This window comes from Hermetia illucens, chromosome 1 (genome assembly GCF_905115235.1).
Source record: "Hermetia illucens chromosome 1, iHerIll2.2.curated.20191125, whole genome shotgun sequence".
In the NCBI taxonomy this organism is placed as follows: Eukaryota; Metazoa; Arthropoda; class Insecta; order Diptera; family Stratiomyidae; genus Hermetia; species Hermetia illucens.
Genome location: NC_051849.1, coordinates 44,608,131 through 44,628,962, shown reverse-complemented (window position 1 = coordinate 44,628,962; position 20,832 = coordinate 44,608,131). Strand labels below are relative to the sequence as shown.

Below are 20,832 nucleotides of genomic sequence, written 5' to 3'. Positions count from 1 at the left end.
TTTTTGTATGCAGCTACAATACAAGATGAGTGTGAATTACATTCAGGCGCTTGGTTAGGGGCTAAGTTTGCCGAAACAGACTTTATTTAAGGATTGAGGGAGTCTCGAGTCTGTATCCACTTGATGGCCAACCGGACCAATTGGAGAGAAACAATCTACCACGTTAGTTGAAATAATAAAAACTTGTTGTTTCTTTTTCGTTGGTGTGGGTATTTATTCTTGCAAATACCGAACTTGTTTGCACTGATGAAGGGAACAAGTGGTTCCCGAAATATCGGTATTTGCAAGAATAAATACCCACACCAACGAAAAAGAAACAACAAGTTTTTATTATTTCAATTAATTAATCGTTGGAAACACCGCATAATTTCACTCTGACTACCACGTTAGCTGTTGCTATTCAAATGGTGGGCGTTTGCTTAAAAGTCAAACGTGAGTTCTACTCACCGGATTAAATCCCATAGCGAGGAGAAATATCAGCTGATTGTTTTCTTGACATTTCTCAACAGTGCAGTTGAAAAGTGACAGAACATTGTTTGTGTTTAGTGTTTTCCTCCCGCTGCAGCTACGAATTGGTACTCGTCCTAAATGGATTCGGTCGATAGTTCGTTTGATTTAGAAAATCCATTATGTGTTCGGCGTGTGTACAAATTGATTGTAAACCGCCAGAAAGAAGGCAAAGCTGTCGAGAATATTAAGGAAATTGAACTGCTGAAACTCCAATGCAAAGTAACCAACGTGCAAACATGTGTCCTTGGTTGCCAGGCATTCGTAAGTTTGGTCGAGCGAGGAGTCGTCGAATCTGGGACGGTTTTGGCTGTAATGGTGTCCTTACTTCCGAAATCGACGTAAGTCTAACCCATTAATGTTGCCTATGAAATGGTGAATTTGTTGAAGGGATGAATTAATTCGCGATGTAACCGAGGTTTTCTAAATATGGACACATGATTTGAGTCTCCTGGTCAAAACTGTATTTTGTAAAAATCTTTGTGAAACTTATATTAAGGCAATCTCATTTCCTAGAAGTATTACTGCATAATAAAATTGAAAGCAGGAAGGATTAGAAAAGGATGCGTAGCGTTTTTAGAAAAATAATGTAGCACATTTCACCAATATTTCCCGATACGACAACAGAGTTGGGAGTCTCAGGATGTTGAGGATTTGCAATACTTATTCTGATACCTGAAATTCGCTTTTCTAAACCCGGTCCAGTGTGAGGGCTAATGATAAATATCTTTCTACTTTATAACTTTACACAGAGGAGGTGCGAACGATTGCAGCAATTGCAAGGTTTAGAAGGACCAATTCGTGGAGAAACGAACACATCCGATTTAGACTTTACTATGTGAAATGACAAGACAAGGTGGTCTTCAATTTATCCTATTCTGAACAGAATTATGACAGATTGTGATGATTAGATTAGACGATATAACCCACGACCGCCCAGCGTACTACCGAAGCAATACCCCAAAAATCCAATGTTGCCCTAGTTTCTTAGGTCTTGAAGAGATCAAAACTCATAATCATATAAATTAATGCAACCCAGTGTAACCGTTCAATTTGTCGATATCGTCCTATTGGACGCAGTTTTTTTCAAAATCGAACTGTTCTTCATACTACATATTACCAAGGATATAGAGGGTTTCAGTGGACGATATTATATTCCGTCAAACACCGCAACCACGTTACTGACATCTTACTCTGTTATTGAGTTATGACTTTGGGCAAATGACTTTGGATTCGCCGAAGGAAGAAAGCACAGACGGACTGAAGATAAACGCCGACAAAATCAATGTTCTCACTGTGATTTATCATCACACCCGAACATCGAAGGCGTCGGACGGTTTACATTTTTAGGAAACATTATATCTGCCGAGGCAACACCGTACTTGATGATGCTCACCGTATTAATAGCGTTAAATCCACTTTTGGTGTTTTCAACGAAATTTGTAAATGCAATTTTTTGAACATCAACATCAATGTTTTTTTTCTATTGCTATATGGAAGTAGCTTTCAATAATTTATGCGTGCATCATATCAACGCGGTATTCTGATCTGAAATGACGAAATGTGCCAGCTCACGGGCCAGATGTCTGTCGAAGTGTTTATGAGAAGGCGGAGGTGGCAGTGGATAGCTCACGCATTCAGAAAGGGTTGCAACTCTTATTATGATTTATCTCAGAAGTGCCGGCGGATGTGTCGCTCTAGACTTACGTACTGAAGTATAATGGAGGAAGAGTGCAAGTTTCTCAGAAAATTGAACCAACGCGATGGTGCGTATGTGTGGTTGTCGCGCTATGCCCTATAAGCGAAAGGCTATGCACTCTGCATTGACAAGGCAAATTTAGAAATGTAAGCCTCATAAACGTTCACACCCCTACAGAGGAGACTGCAGAGACGGAGAAGGATATCTTCTATGAGGCAGTTGAGCGGACCCTCGAAGCCTGTCTAAAGTATGATATCAAAATCATACTTGGAGATTTTAACAGTCAAGTAGGGACGGAATCAGTAGTCAGGCGATACGTTGGTTCTCATATTTTACATAAGGACTCGAATGATAACGGTTTGCGGATTATTCAGTAAGCAGTATCGCATGAAATGGTGGAAGTATCTGGTTTGGTCCACGAACAGAACAAGATAGTTATTTAATTCTGGGGGAACAATGGGTTCAAGCCACGATTTATATGCACCTCCCCATGGTTCCGAATCTGTCCTTTCAAAAAGTCTCTTGCTTTAGAGGGCAGTTTCTGCAGACCACACTGCAGCCCATCCGTTTATGTCCATCCAAATGCCTTAATGTAAATTCTTGGATTGTTAGCAACAATACTGTCATTAATTCTTTTATATTCTCTGTGACAACAGGCTGAGTAGCTTGAAAGTAGTTTACGTTTGGCTGTTAATGATGGCAACGAGGCATTATCTGTCTCGTACATAGAAAGGGAGATATCGCACAGTGCAGCAATTATAGAGGTATCACGTTGCTGAGTACCATCTATAAGATATTCTCCGCCATCTTGCTAGGCCGGATAGCCCCATACGTCCAGAATATCATTGGCCCATACCAAAGAGGCTTCACTCCAGGCAAATCAGCAACGGATCAGATTTTCTCTCTGCGGCAAGCGATGGAAAAACTGTTGGAATATGGACAACAGTTGCACCATCTATTCATCGATTTTAAAGCCGCCTATGATAGCATAGCCAGGGTAAAACTGTACACGGCCATGAGAGAATTCGGTATCCCGACGAAATTAATAAGATTGACTAGGCTGAGCCTGACCAATATGCGAGACCAGATAAAAGCAACAGGATCACTCTCGAGACCATTCAACATCAACAACGGTCTAAGACAAGGGGATGCCCTATCATGCGTTCTCTTTAGCCTAGCTCTGGGAAAAGTGATACGTGATGCAGATGTTATTGCGAGAGGCATCATCCTTTCCAAGTCCACCCAACTACCAGCCTACGCTGACGATATTGACATCATGGGAAGAACAACCTGTGTACAGTTTAGTTTCTTCCAAATCGAGCAGGTGGCGTGAGATCTTGGGCTGCACATTAATGAAAGTAAGATGAAGTACATGGTTGCAACGTCCGCGCCAAAAACCAAAGGACACACAACATCGAATCGCACTGAGCCCATTTAAAAATTTCTCTCTAAGGTCGTAAATCACAATCCATAACAGCTATGACGACGAAATCTGCGCACGGTTGTTGGCTGCGTATTTCAGCTTACAAAAACTGTTTCGCTCGAAACGCCTCACCATAGAGTCAAAGCTTTTACTGTACAAAACTATGTATTCCTCGGAGACCTGGGTTCTTAGCAAGAAAAATTGGCCGCGTTCGGGATAAGAATCCTCCGAAGAATTTTTGGCCCCCTACGTGAGGATGGACGATTCCGTAGTCTACATAACAACGAAATCGATGAGCGATACCATAACCGTCTGGTTGTGGATAAAATCCGGTTCAGCAATTTGGGGGGGGGGGGGGGGGTCACCTAATCCGTATGGATGAGGATGATTCCACCCGGAAAGTCCATAAGGGCAATATCTATGGTAGAAAAAGAAGATAAGGCAGACCCTGCCTGAGATGGGGCGATGGCGTAGGTCAGGACTACAGACACCTTTTAGGGATATCGAACTGGTGAACCTCGGCGCAAAACCGGGGAGGCTGAAGTTCCTTACTAAGGTAGGTCTAGACCGATAACCGGTTGTTGCGCTGTTGATTATGATGATGATATACAGTCGGACCTGGTTAATTCAAAATCGAAGAGACCAATGAAAAACTTCGAATTATTTAAAATAAAAAGTTGGCAGTGGGAAATTCAAGGGACCCAAAGAATAATTGGAATTATCCACGATTTCGAATTGCCCGGGTTCGAATTATCCAGGTTCCACTGTAATACTATTTGTTACGAAGAAAAAATTCCTCTCCTGTAGCCGAAGTTCGAAGACTTAAATCCGAAGCATCATATTTTAATTTTTAAACTCCGAATGCGGGCTGGAAAAAATCATCAATGTAACACATTACCATACAGTGAAAAGCATAAAGCTTAAAAGGGAATAACGAGGTGTAAATGAGTGAGGGTGTCAAGAAATTAGAACACTGCGAGAGGGGTTATCACCAACGAAAAAGTAGGGGCCGCCATACTGTCCTTTGAACACTTCAAAGCACTTGGCATAGATGATGTCCATCCAGGAATACTAAAGGAAAGTGTGGAGCACTTAGAGCGTTTGATAAGAAATATTTTCCTAGCGTCTTTCTTTGGATTGCGTGCCTACCTCTTGGTTAAGGTAATCTTCATATTGAAGTCTGAGAAAAATGAATACTTAAACCTAAAGAACTTCAGACAGATCAGTTTGATCGTTATTGTTGAAAGATTTGGAGAGACTGGTTGGGCGTCATATTTGTAGGAAGGCGTTAAGGTCGTATCCAGTCAATGAAAGCCAATATGCTTAATAAGGCGCAAAGTCATGTGAGTCTGCTCTTCACTTTTTGGTTTCAAAGATAGGGGATGCAGCTCTGAAAGGTGAGTACGCGATGGGGAATTTCGTGGATATTGAAGGGGTGCCTGTGCGCCGTTCAAAAAAATGTATGGTGTCGATAATACTTTAATTAAGAACTTAAGCTTAATGTGGTAATGTAGATATACGCTCCTGTAATGATGTTCCCTGATGCATCCGTGTGTGTGGTGTGGTAAGGTGAGATTACAAAGTTTTTACTGTAAACTAGTCACACTGCAAAGAACTGAGAGTTTGGTTATTATCGGTACCATGGGCACAATCCCCGCCCAACTCTAAATACATTACACGATTTACAGCCTTTGCCGATCACCGACCGTTTCAAAACAGCAAGTCTGGAGCCTTCCTTGCGAATAAAAAAGAGAAGTTGGCTTTTCCTTTGGGACAATTTACAACGGTTTTTCATGATAATGAAGTATATGTGATCGTAAGGGCGGTAACTTGAGTGATTGACGAGTGGTTGAAGGACAGGTGCATCGCAATCTAAAGCGATAAGCAGGATTCAGGGGCGTTGAGTAGTCCTCCTTTGATCACCTCAAAAATACTTCAGGAATGTAGAAATCGTTTGAACTCTACTTCAAGATTCTATTCGGTGGAACTACTCTGGGTATCTGGTCACAATGGGTATCAGTAGCATTGGATAAGGCTGTGTACATAAACTGGGAACAAGCTTGACATAATGTTAGGTTTTAGAGCCTTAATGCTGCTAGACATATCAGACTTTTCCTGCCAAAACTAAACAGACATATTGCAAAGTTTATCCTGCCGAAACACAGGAAGACTTGCATAGGTATTGTAATTCACTAGCTGGACATATGTTCAGAATAGGAATTGTACAAGATGATATACGTCCCTCCTGTAATGGGGAATTCACGGAGAATTTTCTATCTGAATGCCCCATCTATGGATGCATCCAATCTTCGGTGCTGATGTGTCCACCTGCAGCGCGTATCATCACATTCACTGGCGGAAATGCTGCGGTATATAAACGAATCCGGAATGTTCCATTAGACGGGGGAGTCGGGTATAACGGGGTACCACGGTCTGAGTGCTCAGAGGCTATGTTTCTCCCCACCACAAACACACACACATAAGGGTATCAAGAAAGAGGAAGTATAATACAACAGTAAAAGTGCAAAATTATGGAGAAAGTTGGTAAACTACCTGCAACGGTAGTAGTGGTACAGGCTACGTTACCTTGAAGGAAAGAAACGCTAGTAAAAAATTGTGAAAAGAGAAAATCGGCACAATTACTATATAAATGTGTGCAGCACCTAAAATGTATAACATTTATAGGGATTGAAATAGATGGGTCATTCAAGGTTTGGAAAATTGCGGCTAAAGCTCGGTTCAGAAAAAAGGGGCTATTGGAAGAAAAATAATGTCATAATCGAATGTGATGAATGAATTGAAACGGGAGTAACAAATATTGCATGTAGAATGAAAGGTAGAGAGTTCGTCAGCATGACCTAGAATCAAGTCAGTGACTAGTGAATGAAAGTGGCCGAAAGATCCATAACTGTTTGACAGGATAATGCTGGACGTCAGACAGAACAGGTCAAGGAGTTCTTTGGTAGAACAAATATTCGAATTTCTAAATCGTCAGATGATGATTTATCGCGCTATGGTTTTTTTCTAGTCTTAAACCATACGAAGGCGATCAAAACCTAAAAGATTAGAAACTAATAAATGTCACATCAGCTATTGAGACTGCTTGAATGCTTGCCTAAAAGAATCTTAGAAATGATGGGAAAAAACAGGATGATCTATCTTCAACTTACAAGCAGTACATAGATTGCCTGTCCTAATTAAAAGTTGACATACGTTGTAGGTTGCAAGAACTACATTTAGTTTAAAAGAGGTCGAAAATGGTTTACATTTTCGCGCCAGGGAAAAAACAACTCATTAGACATTGCCTTACCTCTGTCTTGGGAGCAGTGTGATCCAAGCGGTTCGCAGGCTTTATATAATTCGCAAAATAACGTGGGTGTGAATTGAATGTAAATCCGCCGCAATTCAGGCTGAAATTTAGCCTGTGTCAGATACTTTTGTGTTGTGTTGTGTTTTGTGATTGAGGAGCCTTATGTCCGCATCCACTTTCGGTCCGACTGGATTAATCGGCGGAGGTGGTTCCTCTTTGAATTTGGTTGCGTTTTTCGTTCTAACGGTCTTCACTGGGGTTATCTAATTGCTAACTGGTCTACTTTACTTGTTTCCCAAAATCAGCTGTTTCTGAATTAGGGAGTACTTTAAGATTTTGCTCATGTTTGTTCGTAATGCGACGGTGTCCGGTGCTTATCCAGAGCTACCAACTAAAAGAGAAGGAGAGGAGTGCTGAAAAAAATATGAATATCTATGACTGTGATTGATGACATGTCTTGATGCCTTTAATCCTTTTTTGTGTAAAAACAAACTTTATTAAAATCTGTTTATTGTCTGCCTGCCACACGACGGTAGCACGGGGTCGTCGCTTTAAGAGACCAGGCCCCAGACTGGGCATACCATAAAATTTGCATTGCCGAACGCCCGAAGAGGAGGGGGCTACTGCCAGGCTGTGAATTTGTGAATTTCAAACACATCTCTGATTGCAAGGTGGGGGAACTGTAATCTTTCGTAAACGCTACCGTCCGATCTGAGTCGGCTGGATTCTGTTTCACTTGCGCTTCCCACAGCTGTCGCGTCTTAGAAGTTTGTGACATCAAAATGGGACATCGCAATGTTAATTGGAAAAGGGGTGAGGGGGGTTTAATTGGGGCTACTGCACGCACTTTTCTTGAAAGCAACTATGTTGATCGAAACGAGTCATGGTGAGCTTATAGGAGCTGTGACACTCAACGCACACAAGGAGAGGCATAGATTTGTGTTGTGTTTAAAGAGGGGTTCCCTACAGATGCAAAAAGAAGTGCACCTTTTTTTCCTCAAATGTATCTGTGTTGGGCATCAAATGAAGGGTGTCAATGCGACAGCTGGAAATTCGGAAATGTGGCCGAGCTTTTATTTGGTGAGTCTAAGCCTAAAGTCTCGCCATTTTTATCGGCCTTCTGCCGCCATTTTTTGCGGAATGTACACATGCTTCCAAGTACAACGAACCTACGCACTCTTCCAAGCAACAGCATGAATACGTAAGGCTTTTGTTTGGGTTTAGGAAATATGAAAGCAGCTTTATCGAATGGAAATGTTGGCCGTTTTTCTTGTTCACTAGCATTTTATTTTAATATGCAATTTGGTCGTGAAAATCAGTACCGAAAACTGACTGGGAGTTAACATTCTGACACACCAAGAATTAGAAGAAGATTTCAACACGATAACTTGGGGTATTTACACAAAGATGTATGAACAGTCTAAGACACGCTTACAGAGAATAAATTTGTCGAATAAATGCTGGGGAATATGCTCTCGGCATTAAGCCACTGAAAGCAGTTGGAGAAATCCCGTATTTGAGAAATTAGACAAGAACTATCATCAAATAGCTCTCACGCTATCGTATACGTTGATGGTGCAATGTGATGATCTTTGCATAGCGGAAAAGTCGTTGAGTGATGTGTTAGATTTTTCTTTTTTTTCTTCAGTCCCGTCTCACGTGGCTCGTCGTGATCGGATTCGTCATTTGGTTCCATCAAAAGCCTGATCTGGATGCAATCGCGAGGCTTTCAAATCCCCATCCAGCATATTAATCCACCGTTGTTTCGGTCGGCTTTTTGGTTGTTTAAAATCGACTTCGATGTTCAGACCAATCTTGGCAAGTGAATTATCGTTAGCGCGTATTATGTGACCATACCATCGAAGGCGTCTCTCTCGCAATTTTTCCACGATCGGTGCAACTCTATATCGATCGTGGACGACATTGCGGTAAATTTTAGATTTGAAACTTTCGTTGATACACCGATCACAAAGAACACCAGTTGTGGAACGCCACTTTATCCATGCTGCGATAATGCGTGAAGCAATTTCAAAACGCAGTTCTCCATTGGCTGACCGCATTAACCCGAGATATTTAAATCGTTCAGTTCTGGGCATTGGGGCCGTAGATCGATGAAAAATTCCATTATACCTCATTATTCACGATTATTACGTCTTATGCATATTTCCGTTTTCTAGTTTTGAGCAGTACTCGGCGCTAATTGATGGAATTTTCAATGTTTTACTATTTGATCTAAAGCGAGATATCGCAAAAATGAAATCGAATCAAAAATACAAAAGTTCGTATGGACTAAAAACGCAGCAACACCCCGTGATTGCCATAATTGATAAAGACCCCGTGCGTTTATCCTACCTAATCGATAAAATTGTCGGAGTATGTGACCATCCTGACGAGAAGTATGCTGAATTGTTGTAGATAATTAGAGAATTATTTCGATTAAGTTATTTTGCTTTCAGGATTAGGGACGAATGTGTGGAGTTTCTGCGACCAGCCTTGTTGTATATTATATGCAATCCGGAGACGCTTCCTCATTCAGATTCTATTTGGACGTCACTTTTGACTCACTCCGCGAATAGCAGAACTTCTGAGTTAATCAGTGAGATTTTATCGTGGTCTAAGGTATGTTAGAATTCTTAATATACATACTATATGTCATGGCTATATTTACCAATGGGTTTCATTATAACAAACCTTCCAGGGGTGCACACTGTCAAGTGTTTGAATTGTAATCTAACTTTTGTTTTCAGATCTCATCACCTGGAACGTGCCTTCAAACCAGTATTTTTCTCATAAAAATGCTCAACAGCCTCAGTCCCACGGATGATTCTAAGTTAATGCGGGACTTAATTCTATATCTTGTAGTAGTTTCAAACCATCAATTAATTTATGGAATGAATCCCACTCGAAATTTTCAATGTATCCGTAAAGTTTTAACTTCTATTCCTGAGCCGAGTGAAAATTACTACAACGTACTTCTCGTACTCCTCTCAAACACCCTTCATCAGATTTCTCCAGCGAATTTCGTGGACATAATGGAAATAATTTTTGATATTATAAGAAAAGGATGTTGCAGGAATAAGTATATCCAAAATATGGTTCTTGATGGTATTATTAAATGGATGACGCATCCCGATTTCATCACACCAAATGCCCTGTCTATAGCCCATTCTATTGTAAAAACGATCGTCGAACGAGACGATAACTCTGCTCAATCAGCACCAGCTATCAAAGATCCTAAACTTACTGTTACGAATTATCATCCTGATATTTCCGTTGCCTATGATATTGCACATTTAACAGAACAGTTCGAAGAGACGAATCATAAGAATGTTTTCAACTTCATTGACACTCTAAATACTAGAGGGGACTTGAATTTGAACAAGCAGCTGGTCTCGCTTTTGCGTGCAATCTTTTTATCTAAAGATATTTCCATTGATTGTTGGTTTAAAGTTTACCAACTGATTCTATCAATTGTCATAAGTAGAGAGGAGTCCGCGTTGAGTTTTTTAATGACATTCTTATATAAACTTTCGACGGAACCATGCCCAGAAGTCCAACTGGAGTTACTCCGCGGACTTCCTTATTTCGCTACAAGGAAGGAGAGCATTCCTTTTATCCTCAATACGTTCGATCTTTTGAGTACTGGAGTCAATATAAATGTTTGCATGGATTTGTATGCTAGATTATGGAAGATAGAGGTAATTTGAGTTCTGTTATGGTGTTTTAGTTCTTTGCTGAGATTTCCGTTTCAGGACCGGACGTACCCATTCTTGCATAAGTTGCTGTGTGCACCGTATGACAACAAATGTTCGGAGTTTGAATTTTACATTACTAAGTCAATGACGATAAGGGATGTCTGTATTGCAAAGTAATTATAATTTTGTCGCATTGAAAATTCTTTTATATACTATGCCCATGAAATATTCCAGGCCCTCGCAGCATGGTACAGACTTGGTCCCTATTCTTTCTCATATTCTCAATCATTGTTCTTCAGAGGAAGGTGACGTGGCGACAGCTATAGCCTTGGATGCAATAACAGCTCTTTGCGAGAGCAATACAGTAAGCATCCTGTCGACCTGGAAAGTTTTGAGTGGAAAATTTCGTCAAGAGAAACGAATCGCTTCACAAAAGAGCCTTTTCAAGTTCTTTTCGTACATTCCGACTTTTCACAATGCATCTGCCGCCTATGAAAATGTCGTGGATGAAGTTTTGAGTCATCTTTGGTTTTTCATTACTCGGTCGGATTGCAATGAACTTATTAAAGCAGCGTTAGAAGCTTTAGGCCACTTTCAGCCTGGAAAAGTGATGTATTTCAAGCATATACCACAACAATTTCAAGTTGCAACCAAACTAAAAGGCAAGGAGCTTGAAATAACTGACGGGTTGGCTTGGCAGGCTGTACCTGGAGAGTGCTGGATAGAACTTCTGAAAGGAATTAAACCTAAATGTAAAGCATACGTTGCAGATCTGATTTCGGACTACATAGAGTTTGAAATAGCTGAATATCGTAGTGGAGTGTACAATCTACCAGAGCATATGCCGGAACCGAAGAAGTTACTTACCCTAGGCAGTGGCAGTACATTACGAGCCGTTCTCAACTTTTTGATAAAGCAGTCACGGTTTGAGAATAATTCGATTGACGAACTGCTTATAATTAACACGTTGAGAGCCATTTCTCGCAAATTTTCAAAACCTATTCCGCCCCTTGATTGGTCTTTCCTACAATGTTTCTTTCACATCGGATTCCAGACTAGAAAATATTGTATATTGATTGCAACAAATCAAATGGAACATTCAGGAACAGCGAAAAGATTACTGGAGAATTTCTTAATTGATTTCGAACCGAATTGTTTTGAAGAGGACCTACTCCTCCTTTTGGGACTATTGCCGGTCGTGTCAGGAAAAATGCCCACTCAAGTGCTGAAGGTTTTTGCTGAGAAAGTTGCCATATATTGTTTCAAGGAGTCGCAGATAAATGGATTCAGTGAAGGTATGTACCATTTGTGGGTTTTATGAATTGTACGATTTATTTTTCTTTGAGTTTATCTAATTGTGAACACGCTTCAAGGACTAGATCAAAATTGGGTTGTTACGCGATCGATTGTTATTCTTATCAGTGGCCGATATTACTAGGCAGCTAACTTCGTTTACATAGAACAGATTGACTATTGCATTGAGTATTTTTCCATTACAATTTGCTTCATTTGAACACTTCGGTCCCTCATGTGTCATTTAACATAGCTCCACGTGTGCTTTTACCGATGCGTGGGTCCGCAACCTGAGAAACGAAAAACCATGGGACATTGCGCTTATCCATCGGAATGAAAGCAAACTAAAAATATATATCACCGCGCGCGTGGGGCCATGAAATCCTGGATTTGAGTGTTGCGATCGAGAGGAAAGATCCACGATCGCAGTCTCAACCGATGCTTCTCTGCTGCAGATTTTCATGAGACGCGGCTTTTAGGGTTTCCACCCTGCATTAGCTTCCTCACACCGTTATATTGAAGGATGTCCTTTGTTATTGTGAGTTTTGCGCGTCAAAGAGGAGAAAGTGAAGAGGGAATCCTCAAATAAAAAAAACTGGTTCATCTTCATGTCTTCATGTCTCAGGCAAAATAACAGAAAAAATAAAGAAACAAATTAAAAATAACTAAGAATAAAACAAAAAATTATAAAAATAAGGAAATAAAATAACTGAAGTACAAAACAAGTCGGGAAACCGGAAGCTTGACGCTTCAGGTATAAAAGGTTTTGTATTTCCCTATGTGAGGAGCGATGAGTGCATAACAGTTCCGGGTGTACATAGTCAAAAATTCCATTGCCCTCTATTTCTTAGAAGGCGTTTGAAATTTTGATGAAATTTGGCATGCATATGCAAGATATTGTCCTCTATGCTGTTGCAAAATTTGGTATGCCTAGGATGAACTTAAGGAGGGTTTATCAGTCAATTTCTAAAAGTTGGTAATATACTATTAGTAAGTTTATTTGAGCAGAAATCGAAATGATATATATTTCGAGGCCTAGATTGCATCTAAGCGCACCACCCTGATTCTTTTCGGAATTTCGGGCCGGGTAGTTTCCGAAAATGAGCCCTTTCTCACTTTAAGCGTTTACATTTTAACTCCTTACTCGCGTACTTTACAATTCACGTCAAAACTAACATCAGTACTAACCGAGACCTTTTATTTGATACCCCACACGACTATATCTGGTAAAAAAAATTTAAATCCTCCCTTTAAATGCCATCTAAATTGATGTCATTCGCTGTGTGCTTGGGATTTTATAGTTCCCGTCTGTTTACCAAATTTCGTTCGGATCGGTTTAGCCGTTTTAGAGAAAAGTGCGTGTGACAGACAGACAGTGAATCGATTCTAATTAGGTTTTGTTTTACACAAAACCTTAAACAAAACACAAGTAAAACGCCCTTCTCCTTTAGAGCTCTGAGGGGTTTCTTCACAAGAACAGTGGCGAATTGCTTTTCTCCTAATATTGCCTCTGTGGAAATGCCCAAAGTTTAAAATAGAATACCTGGTTAGCTTGTGGATTTTTTTCCGTGATATGAATTAGCTAGTGAGGATGCTAGGCAAGGATGAAATTCTTCATTAAACTAATCCTAAAATACCTAAAACTAAATTTGGGAAATTTTAACCTAAAACGCGTGTTCCGAAATAGCTCAGTGCAGAGCATCAAAAGATTCGCTTTGAAATCTCTCATCATCTTTCAGGACATCTTCGAATGGTGAAAAATGATGAAAATATGATTTGGGTTTATGGTTATGGTCCCAAAACAAAATAACAGTCTTCATAGCGGAAACATTTGTCTGAAACACGTCAAAGTTGGAGCAATTCAAGTCGATGTTTTTTTTTGTTATGAAGGTATTCGGCACTCCGAATATGCACCGAGCGGTTAGATAATTAATCTGGAATATTAAATTGGAATTTTGAAACAATAAGTGATCCGGTGAGAAGAAAACGACTGCATTTTGTTCAAACGGTGACATCGAATCATGTTCATGTACATGTTTTTAACTCGACAACCGGACAGTCCCGGCACAGTCTCTTGTGGCTTTTGTTGTTCTTAGGAAAAACCCGCCCAAAGGACTTCTGTTCGACGGCAACGAGACGGTTGAAGGCGCTTCCAAAAACTGAAGTTTTTGAACTGACACATTATTTCGGGTTAGCCTTCTCGCTCTCCTGCCCTAAGGAGCCTTTAAGTCTTTACGCCTCATCCCACCTTCCACAAGAAAAAGGTTGTGGTTGGCGTTCTCCACCACCCCATTGCAGAACACATACTTAATGGATCGTCCCCTGTCGATCCCAAGTAGGTAAAATTGAAAATGTCTATGCTGCAGAATGTTTTGGTTCAGCTCTGGAGATACATTTTCAATGGAACGCACAGTCCATCTGGTTTCCGACTCGAAATTCCTAAGAGAGTTGCCACTCGTTCCGTGTATGTCGCCATTCCTCACGAGCAATTACTTCTCTTGAGACCTTTCCCTGGATCTTATAAAAGCTCTTGTGCTTTTTATAAAGGAGGTCGTCCGGGATACTCCTGGATTGCCATCACAGTGGGCTCTGAGGCAAAATATTAGCAGACACCATCCGCGAAGCTCTATGTCTCTGGATTTGAGCTGGGCATTTAAGATACATTCATTGTCCAAGAACATCATTCGTCGTCACCTTGTTCGAGGTAGGGCTCCCAATATTTACCAGTAGCCGACTTTAAGCCGCTATTTTGCTTCGGTAAAAAAAACCTTATGTCCGAGTCAAGGTACTTAACCCTTGGTTTTGACTCTATAATAGTCTCGCTCTTCACTTCGGGATCGGGATTTACATTTTAATCAAGATGGCTACTTTGATTATTCCAATATCAAACCGACAATTTTGGCAATCATCCATCCGCTTACTCTTCGTATTAATATATCAATTCTTCTTTGCACTTGTTCGTAACATCATCTGTGTAATCAACCAGTCGCAATTCTTCTGCCATGTCAAGTCTTAGCAGACAATCGAAAGAAGCGTTTTAGACATCCGGCCCTAGTATGAATACCTGTGATTTCCAACCTCCGTTGACCCTCCAAGGTTTCATAGAACATGAAGTGAATTATTAGTTAATCCCTCAATATCCAGCGCATGGAAAGAAGTGTGTCTAGTGTATTAGCCCATCCTGCAGAATTGAAGGCATTTTTAACATCGAGCGTCACGAGGAGCACTGGCCGTCGAGATCGACGGTTGTATCGGAACCGCATCTACGACCTCGGCCAAGGAGGTCCACTGTGGATCGTCTTGTTCTGCATAAAACCAAACTGTCTTGGGGATAAATCCCCGGCAGTACGTGTAGGTATGGCGAGTCCCCTCCTGATGAGCGTTTCGAGCACCATTCCGACTGTGTCAAGCAGAATGATCGGTTTATAGACAACCGGTAAAGTTTTCTTTTGTTTTTGAGGACTAGTGCGAATTTACCACTTTCCAGCCATATGCAGACGTAGAATGCGTCGAGCAATGGCAATATTGGACGCGGGATAATAGCTCGTTGTCTTCAGACCTTCGATGAAATGGGCTAGTACTTGGGAAATAAGGCCCTTAAATTTCGAGCTTTTATCGACTTTCAGACGTGCGGATGTGCCGAAATCTGCGATGAAAGTGTTGTATTATACAAAGTATTGGCGATTTTTCCAGCAACAATATTCTGCAACACAACGGCTTCATTCCTTCCATCTTAAAGGTCTATGAGCTCTTTTCTGGTTCACCTCATCAAGAGCGGATGATCTCAGGCACTTTTTTAGAGAAAAACTGAAAACGGTACCACGTTCCTTGTGGCAATAGTTCTGATGGCTCTATACGATGCATCGCTTATGACTGATAGTGTGTCATCTGCCACTGGGTCTTTAAAACCTAAGCTAATAGCGCAGCGCAAACCGTTTCACAGTGTAGTGTCCAGGGACTCGGAGTTTTATTTTTGGCGCTTTTAAGGAAGGAAAGGACTATTAGAGGTATAGGGTAATCTCTAGTGACTTCGGTCCGTTCAGCATGAGGTCGAGTTCCCTATGGTTGAATTTGATAGATGAGATAATTGGTTTCTGGTTGTTCCAAGTCATATTGAGTGAAGTTGATGTTGAGTCCAAACTTGCGGAGATGTTTACAAATGGCTCTCAAGTGACTTGCGTGTTCCTTTTACTACCTTGATCAAAGAGTTTCCGGTTCCCGAGCATTTTGAAATGATCTCAGAAATGAGCTCCGATGGTTGCTCGTAGGACATCTGCAAATGTGAAAAGCCAGAGAGAGAGCAGGTTCGAGTTCGATGTTGGCTGAAAAAAATTCTTTTCCGCAGATACAAATTGGGGAGTTGTTGTCAGGGTAAAGCGGATATATTGCATATGGTGATGGTCTTTTTCCCAGGGGGTATGACTGAGACCTCGTTCACAGTGTCGATACGAAACTTCCAACCGGAAATATGGTCAAATAGAATGAGACGTTCCATCGTCTAGACGTAAAGCTTCTCTAGTTTTTCGACGCAAGGGTTTGGAATACCCATACACACGGCTTGGTGCACTTTTTGGCTAAATCCCGCCGCACCTACGTAGACGAGATTTACAGCACTCGCGCCCAACTTGGGAGCTTATGTACGAGCTTTTTTGGCGCTCCATTTCCAAGAGTCGGGTATTTGCTGAGTCTCTGCTATTACCAGGTGTTTTGGGATCGCTACTATCGTGGGCCCTTGGGTCTATTTCGATAATAAGGTAGACCGCCTTCGCGCATTTGTTGCGATGGCGTATCGAATTCGCTCTGGCAGTTACTCAGTGCAAATGGGTTTAAACCCATATTTCCCTCCAGCGGCAGGAGGATAAAGCCAAGCTGAAAATGCGTGGGTAGTCTTAACGTGAGCTCGTGCTGTACAAGATAATCGAATTTGATTTGCTCTTTGCTAGATCTCAAGTTCAGAATATTTAAATGAGAAAACCTTGTGATAGGAGCGGCTTTGAATAGTAGGTACGTTTTGAATACCCCTGGGCCACCCAACGTTGTTGGGGTCATCTTGGAATACTCGACCTCGTTTTTGGCAAAGATGCCGAGAGATTCGGGTGGGCTGAGGCTCATGTGCCAGAATGGATGTTTCAACAAGGCTATCGTTTCGAGGTGATACAATGATGTCGAGAAATCTATGCTATTTGATACATTCAACTTTTTTTCACTGGAGACTTAAGGCGCTCCGCATCGTGGTTTCGTTATAGCTTTCAAGATAAGGTTTGGGAATTTCGCTCGACACCCCTCCAAATTTTTCACAAAAAGTTTGTATAAAAGTTACCACTTTTTGGGTATGTGTCCAACTCAATGAAACACTGATTTCAAGAATAAATTATCTGAGTTTTTGCTTCATATTTTCAAAGAGCTAACTTATGATTGTATGTGATGTGAAAATATCGGCGTTAACTGTTTACGACTTACGTAAACTCCTATGTTGGCCTACTTAACAAACTGAATGTAATAATTTTTAAAAACATATCCCAACTTCATACTGGCTTTTTCATATTCGTAGGTTGTCTTTTCGAAAAGTTTTTGGAAAACGTGAAATATGTGTTCACCCAAAAAAATCAGGAACCAGAGGCGCTGGATATATTTACATTGATCATTGGACGATACATGGATTCTATGGAGCTTGATTCTAGGGTAAGTCTCACAAAAAAGATTATAATGAACCATATCGGCTTCATTTTAAATTTTCAGATTTTTCAAAAATACACTGAAGTGGTCGCATGCCTGCATCCGCGCTCAATTGATGGGCTCACATCTCCAACAACTTGGTGGGAAGTACCCGTTGGGAAGCTGAAAAAGGCTACAGTAATTCGCTGCTATCTGGCCCTGAATAATCGAATTCTGGATAATCCTCTGTCATGGCTTGATCCCATCGTTGATGTATTTGTGGGTCAGAAGGGCGAACATACATTTTTATTCCAGCATTTAGCTGCTACTCTTTATGCTTTCAAGTCGGACAACCATGCGTATGATTGGATAATGGATTTGTTTCGGCAAATACAGATTTTGCTCGCTGACTCTGGGAACCAGACGAATAATGAAAAGATCTCATTTCTAGTCGATGTGTGTGTAGTAAGCATTGTGGCCTTCTCTGGTTACATTGTTATTTTGGAAGAGTTTACGGCGATTGCTTCTGCGAGAAATACCAGGATTATGGTTTTCCCACAAAGCGTTAATCTTCTGCTTGAACGTGCCTTCTGGAAGAGCAACGAAGCTAAAGTACGTATAAATTTTAATTTTGAATTGATAAAAATATCCTCCTTTTTCAGGTGCTAGATATTTTCTACGCTATGTACAAAAATAATTCGATCCCTGAGTGTTACTCAAATATGTTCAAAAACGCGATCACTTGTCTGCGTAACAAGCCTTGCTTTGAAAGTAAGAATATTTGGACGAAGTACGTTGGAATGAGAAAGTGATCAGGTTCACAAACATTGAATGCTTCCGAAATGACCTCTTAAATAGGTGATGCTACACACCTGCCTTCCTTGTCGAATCTTTTATGCATGCTATTTTTGGAAAAAGCACGATACGCTTGTTTTTATTATATGGCACCGAAGAATGCAATTAAACATATTTAGTAATCGAGCAAGTATTTATATTTTTATGCAGGAGTGCGAATAATAGATCTAAGCAATACAGGAAACGCAAAGTTGAAGACCACATTAGCAGGTATAGCGAGCCCGCCTAAATTCTATGTTATGCAGAGAGGGGCTTGATGAGGATCCAACTATAAATGTCAGGCGACGAGTATTGTTGGACGTGTTACTCGCGTATGTCGGTAACATACAGAAGAGTCGTTTGGCATGCTAGGGATATGTATAAAGTCAGCACTCAGTTCTCTTCTGTACAATGTGTACTAATAATGGAGCTCCAGTGCATATCGTCCAAGCAAAGGCAAACTCACAGAGAACTTGGACCTGGTTGTCACCATACGCTGTCTGGAGAATGCGTAGGTTGAATTCGCGCAATGGAGAGCGTAAGAGCGGTGAAGACTGCTGAAATGGGCGGAAAGGAAGTCCGAAAATAGAGCTAGACATGACTAGCTAGAATAAGACGGTACGCTGACCATTTCGCAGAATCAAAAAAAAAACATAAATGTGATCTACTAGGTAAGGTTGGCGGTAGTGTACATGATCCCATGTACTGGAACACATGAATGGACTCATCAGTCAGGAGGACAGAACAGGAATTTGTATATAAAGATGAAGTCGTGTACAGCAGTGATTGGTGCAGCAAATTGTGCTAGAGCTAGGAACGGTCGACAAATATTTCCCAACATTAACAAACTGTTATATAGGGTTCTATCGAAAATAATTACTTAATATGTTTTTGCTTAGAACTTCATGAGGTTATGGTGTTCGGTAGTTTTGAAACACTCTATATATCGTCTGAGTTGATAACTGAGTCGGGCCCTTGTAATGGATAGCACGGCGTTGAAAACGCTAATCTTTTCGACTTGAGGTCTTCGCGGAAACTGGTGACCAAGAGTCGATGGGCAACAGTTTTAGTGCTCGCTTAAGGAATCTTCGCCACTGTTCGGCTGAAGTCTCCGCTGAGGTTCGAGGCGAATTCTAAAAAGTGTGTATAGAATTTTCGGTATTTCCGGTATTAATAGGGTCTGTACATTTCTAGCAATACCAAGAATTTCTTCTGAAATGAATGATGAGATTGCGTCATGAATGCGTGCTGATATATCGTTCGTGCAACTATATACAATCACTTGTGTATTGTGGTGAGTTGCGGCTGTCGCTCACACACTCAAGCAGAAACTCTCTATCGCATGCAGTCGGTTGAGTCGATACAAGAAAAGTCACCCTAGGCGTGCTCAGAACCAAATCGAAGTTATTTTCAGATCATTCAACGAATCCCAACAGAGCGTCTAGTGCACCCCTACCTACGCTGAGCATGCTGGGATAAATTTTGCGGACGTTACCGAATCTCCTGCTTCAACGAGTCATAAACAGTTCGAAGAACTGGAGGGACTCTGGTCTGGATCTTGTACAGAATTTGTGGTACAAAAAGTTCATCAGTATACATGGACGATTGGCACCATAAATCAGGTTATTAGTCCGCCGGGGGAATTTTCACCCTTCTTTACTGCGGCAATTACCTACCTTATTCATATGAAGCACACGGTCGAAGACCCCGCAAACACAAGACCGATTATGTACTTATCAGTTCTTTACAAATTCATAACGTCCGTTATTTGTCTTGAGACCAACAACATTTTTGGATCAAGGCATTGCAAAGAACAATTCGTTGTCCACTCGGTAGTTGTAGGACAGCCAAGTGGGGGTCCAAGGAATTCCTTTAGTTGATACCTCGATTACATCAAGGCTTTTGATAGTGCCTTGTACAGGATTGATCACAAACTAATAAATTTTTTGGCTACAGTCACCTTATCAGTGCATTAATCTAAGAGTATCAACACCTCAGAACCCATTCGAATGCGACGAGGTATCTTCTAGGGGAATTCATTCCTTTTTGGCTTTGTACGGTCCTGACCCCTTTTCATGGCTACTGAATGATGCTAGAGAGCATGGTTTTGCAATCAAATATGGTCTACGTGCTCGGTGCTAGCTGCACTTGATGTTATATGCTCGTGCTGATGACCATCTCGGAAGTTTGTTGCGCATAGACAGGTGTCGAATCCAAGCCATTCAGAAAGATTTTCACGAGCCGTATACCGGACATAGCATTGGTGACCTTCACATCCAAGCTATGACGGTGATAGACTTCTACAAATACCTAAAAATTCTGCAAGGAACCCATGCTGGAGTTGCTATCTGAAGGATGCTTTGCTGTTCGAATTCCTGCAACGTGTAAAGCTGGTATTGAAATCGCATCTCTCGGG

The 20,832-nt window shown here is 41.1% G+C and overlaps 1 protein-coding gene across 1 annotated transcript; it reads left to right on the top strand.

Moving 5' to 3' along the window:
- Positions 1–527: 527 nt before the first annotated feature.
- Positions 528–18,564, top strand: LOC119646383. The gene is made up of 9 exons (XM_038046827.1): positions 528–848; positions 9,117–9,335; positions 9,396–9,558; positions 9,687–10,637; positions 10,692–10,807; positions 10,869–11,929; positions 17,479–17,609; positions 17,667–18,194; positions 18,245–18,564. The coding sequence occupies exons 1-9, from the start codon at positions 589–591 to the stop codon at positions 18,392–18,394; spliced, it is 3,579 nt and encodes a 1,192-aa protein (XP_037902755.1). The 5' UTR covers positions 528–588; the 3' UTR covers positions 18,395–18,564.
- Positions 18,565–20,832: the final 2,268 nt, after the last annotated feature.

Excerpts from the sequence above, each read along its gene's own strand:
- LOC119646383 (XM_038046827.1), top strand. The coding sequence starts at position 589 with ATGGATTCGGTCGATAGTTCGTTTGATTTAGAAAATCCATTATGTGTT. Across the intron at positions 9,336-9,395 it reads TGTGACCATCCTGACGAGAA|GATTAGGGACGAATGTGTGG; the intron begins GTATGCTGAATT and ends TTTTGCTTTCAG. Across the intron at positions 11,930-17,478 it reads GATAAATGGATTCAGTGAAG|GTTGTCTTTTCGAAAAGTTT; the intron begins GTATGTACCATT and ends TCATATTCGTAG.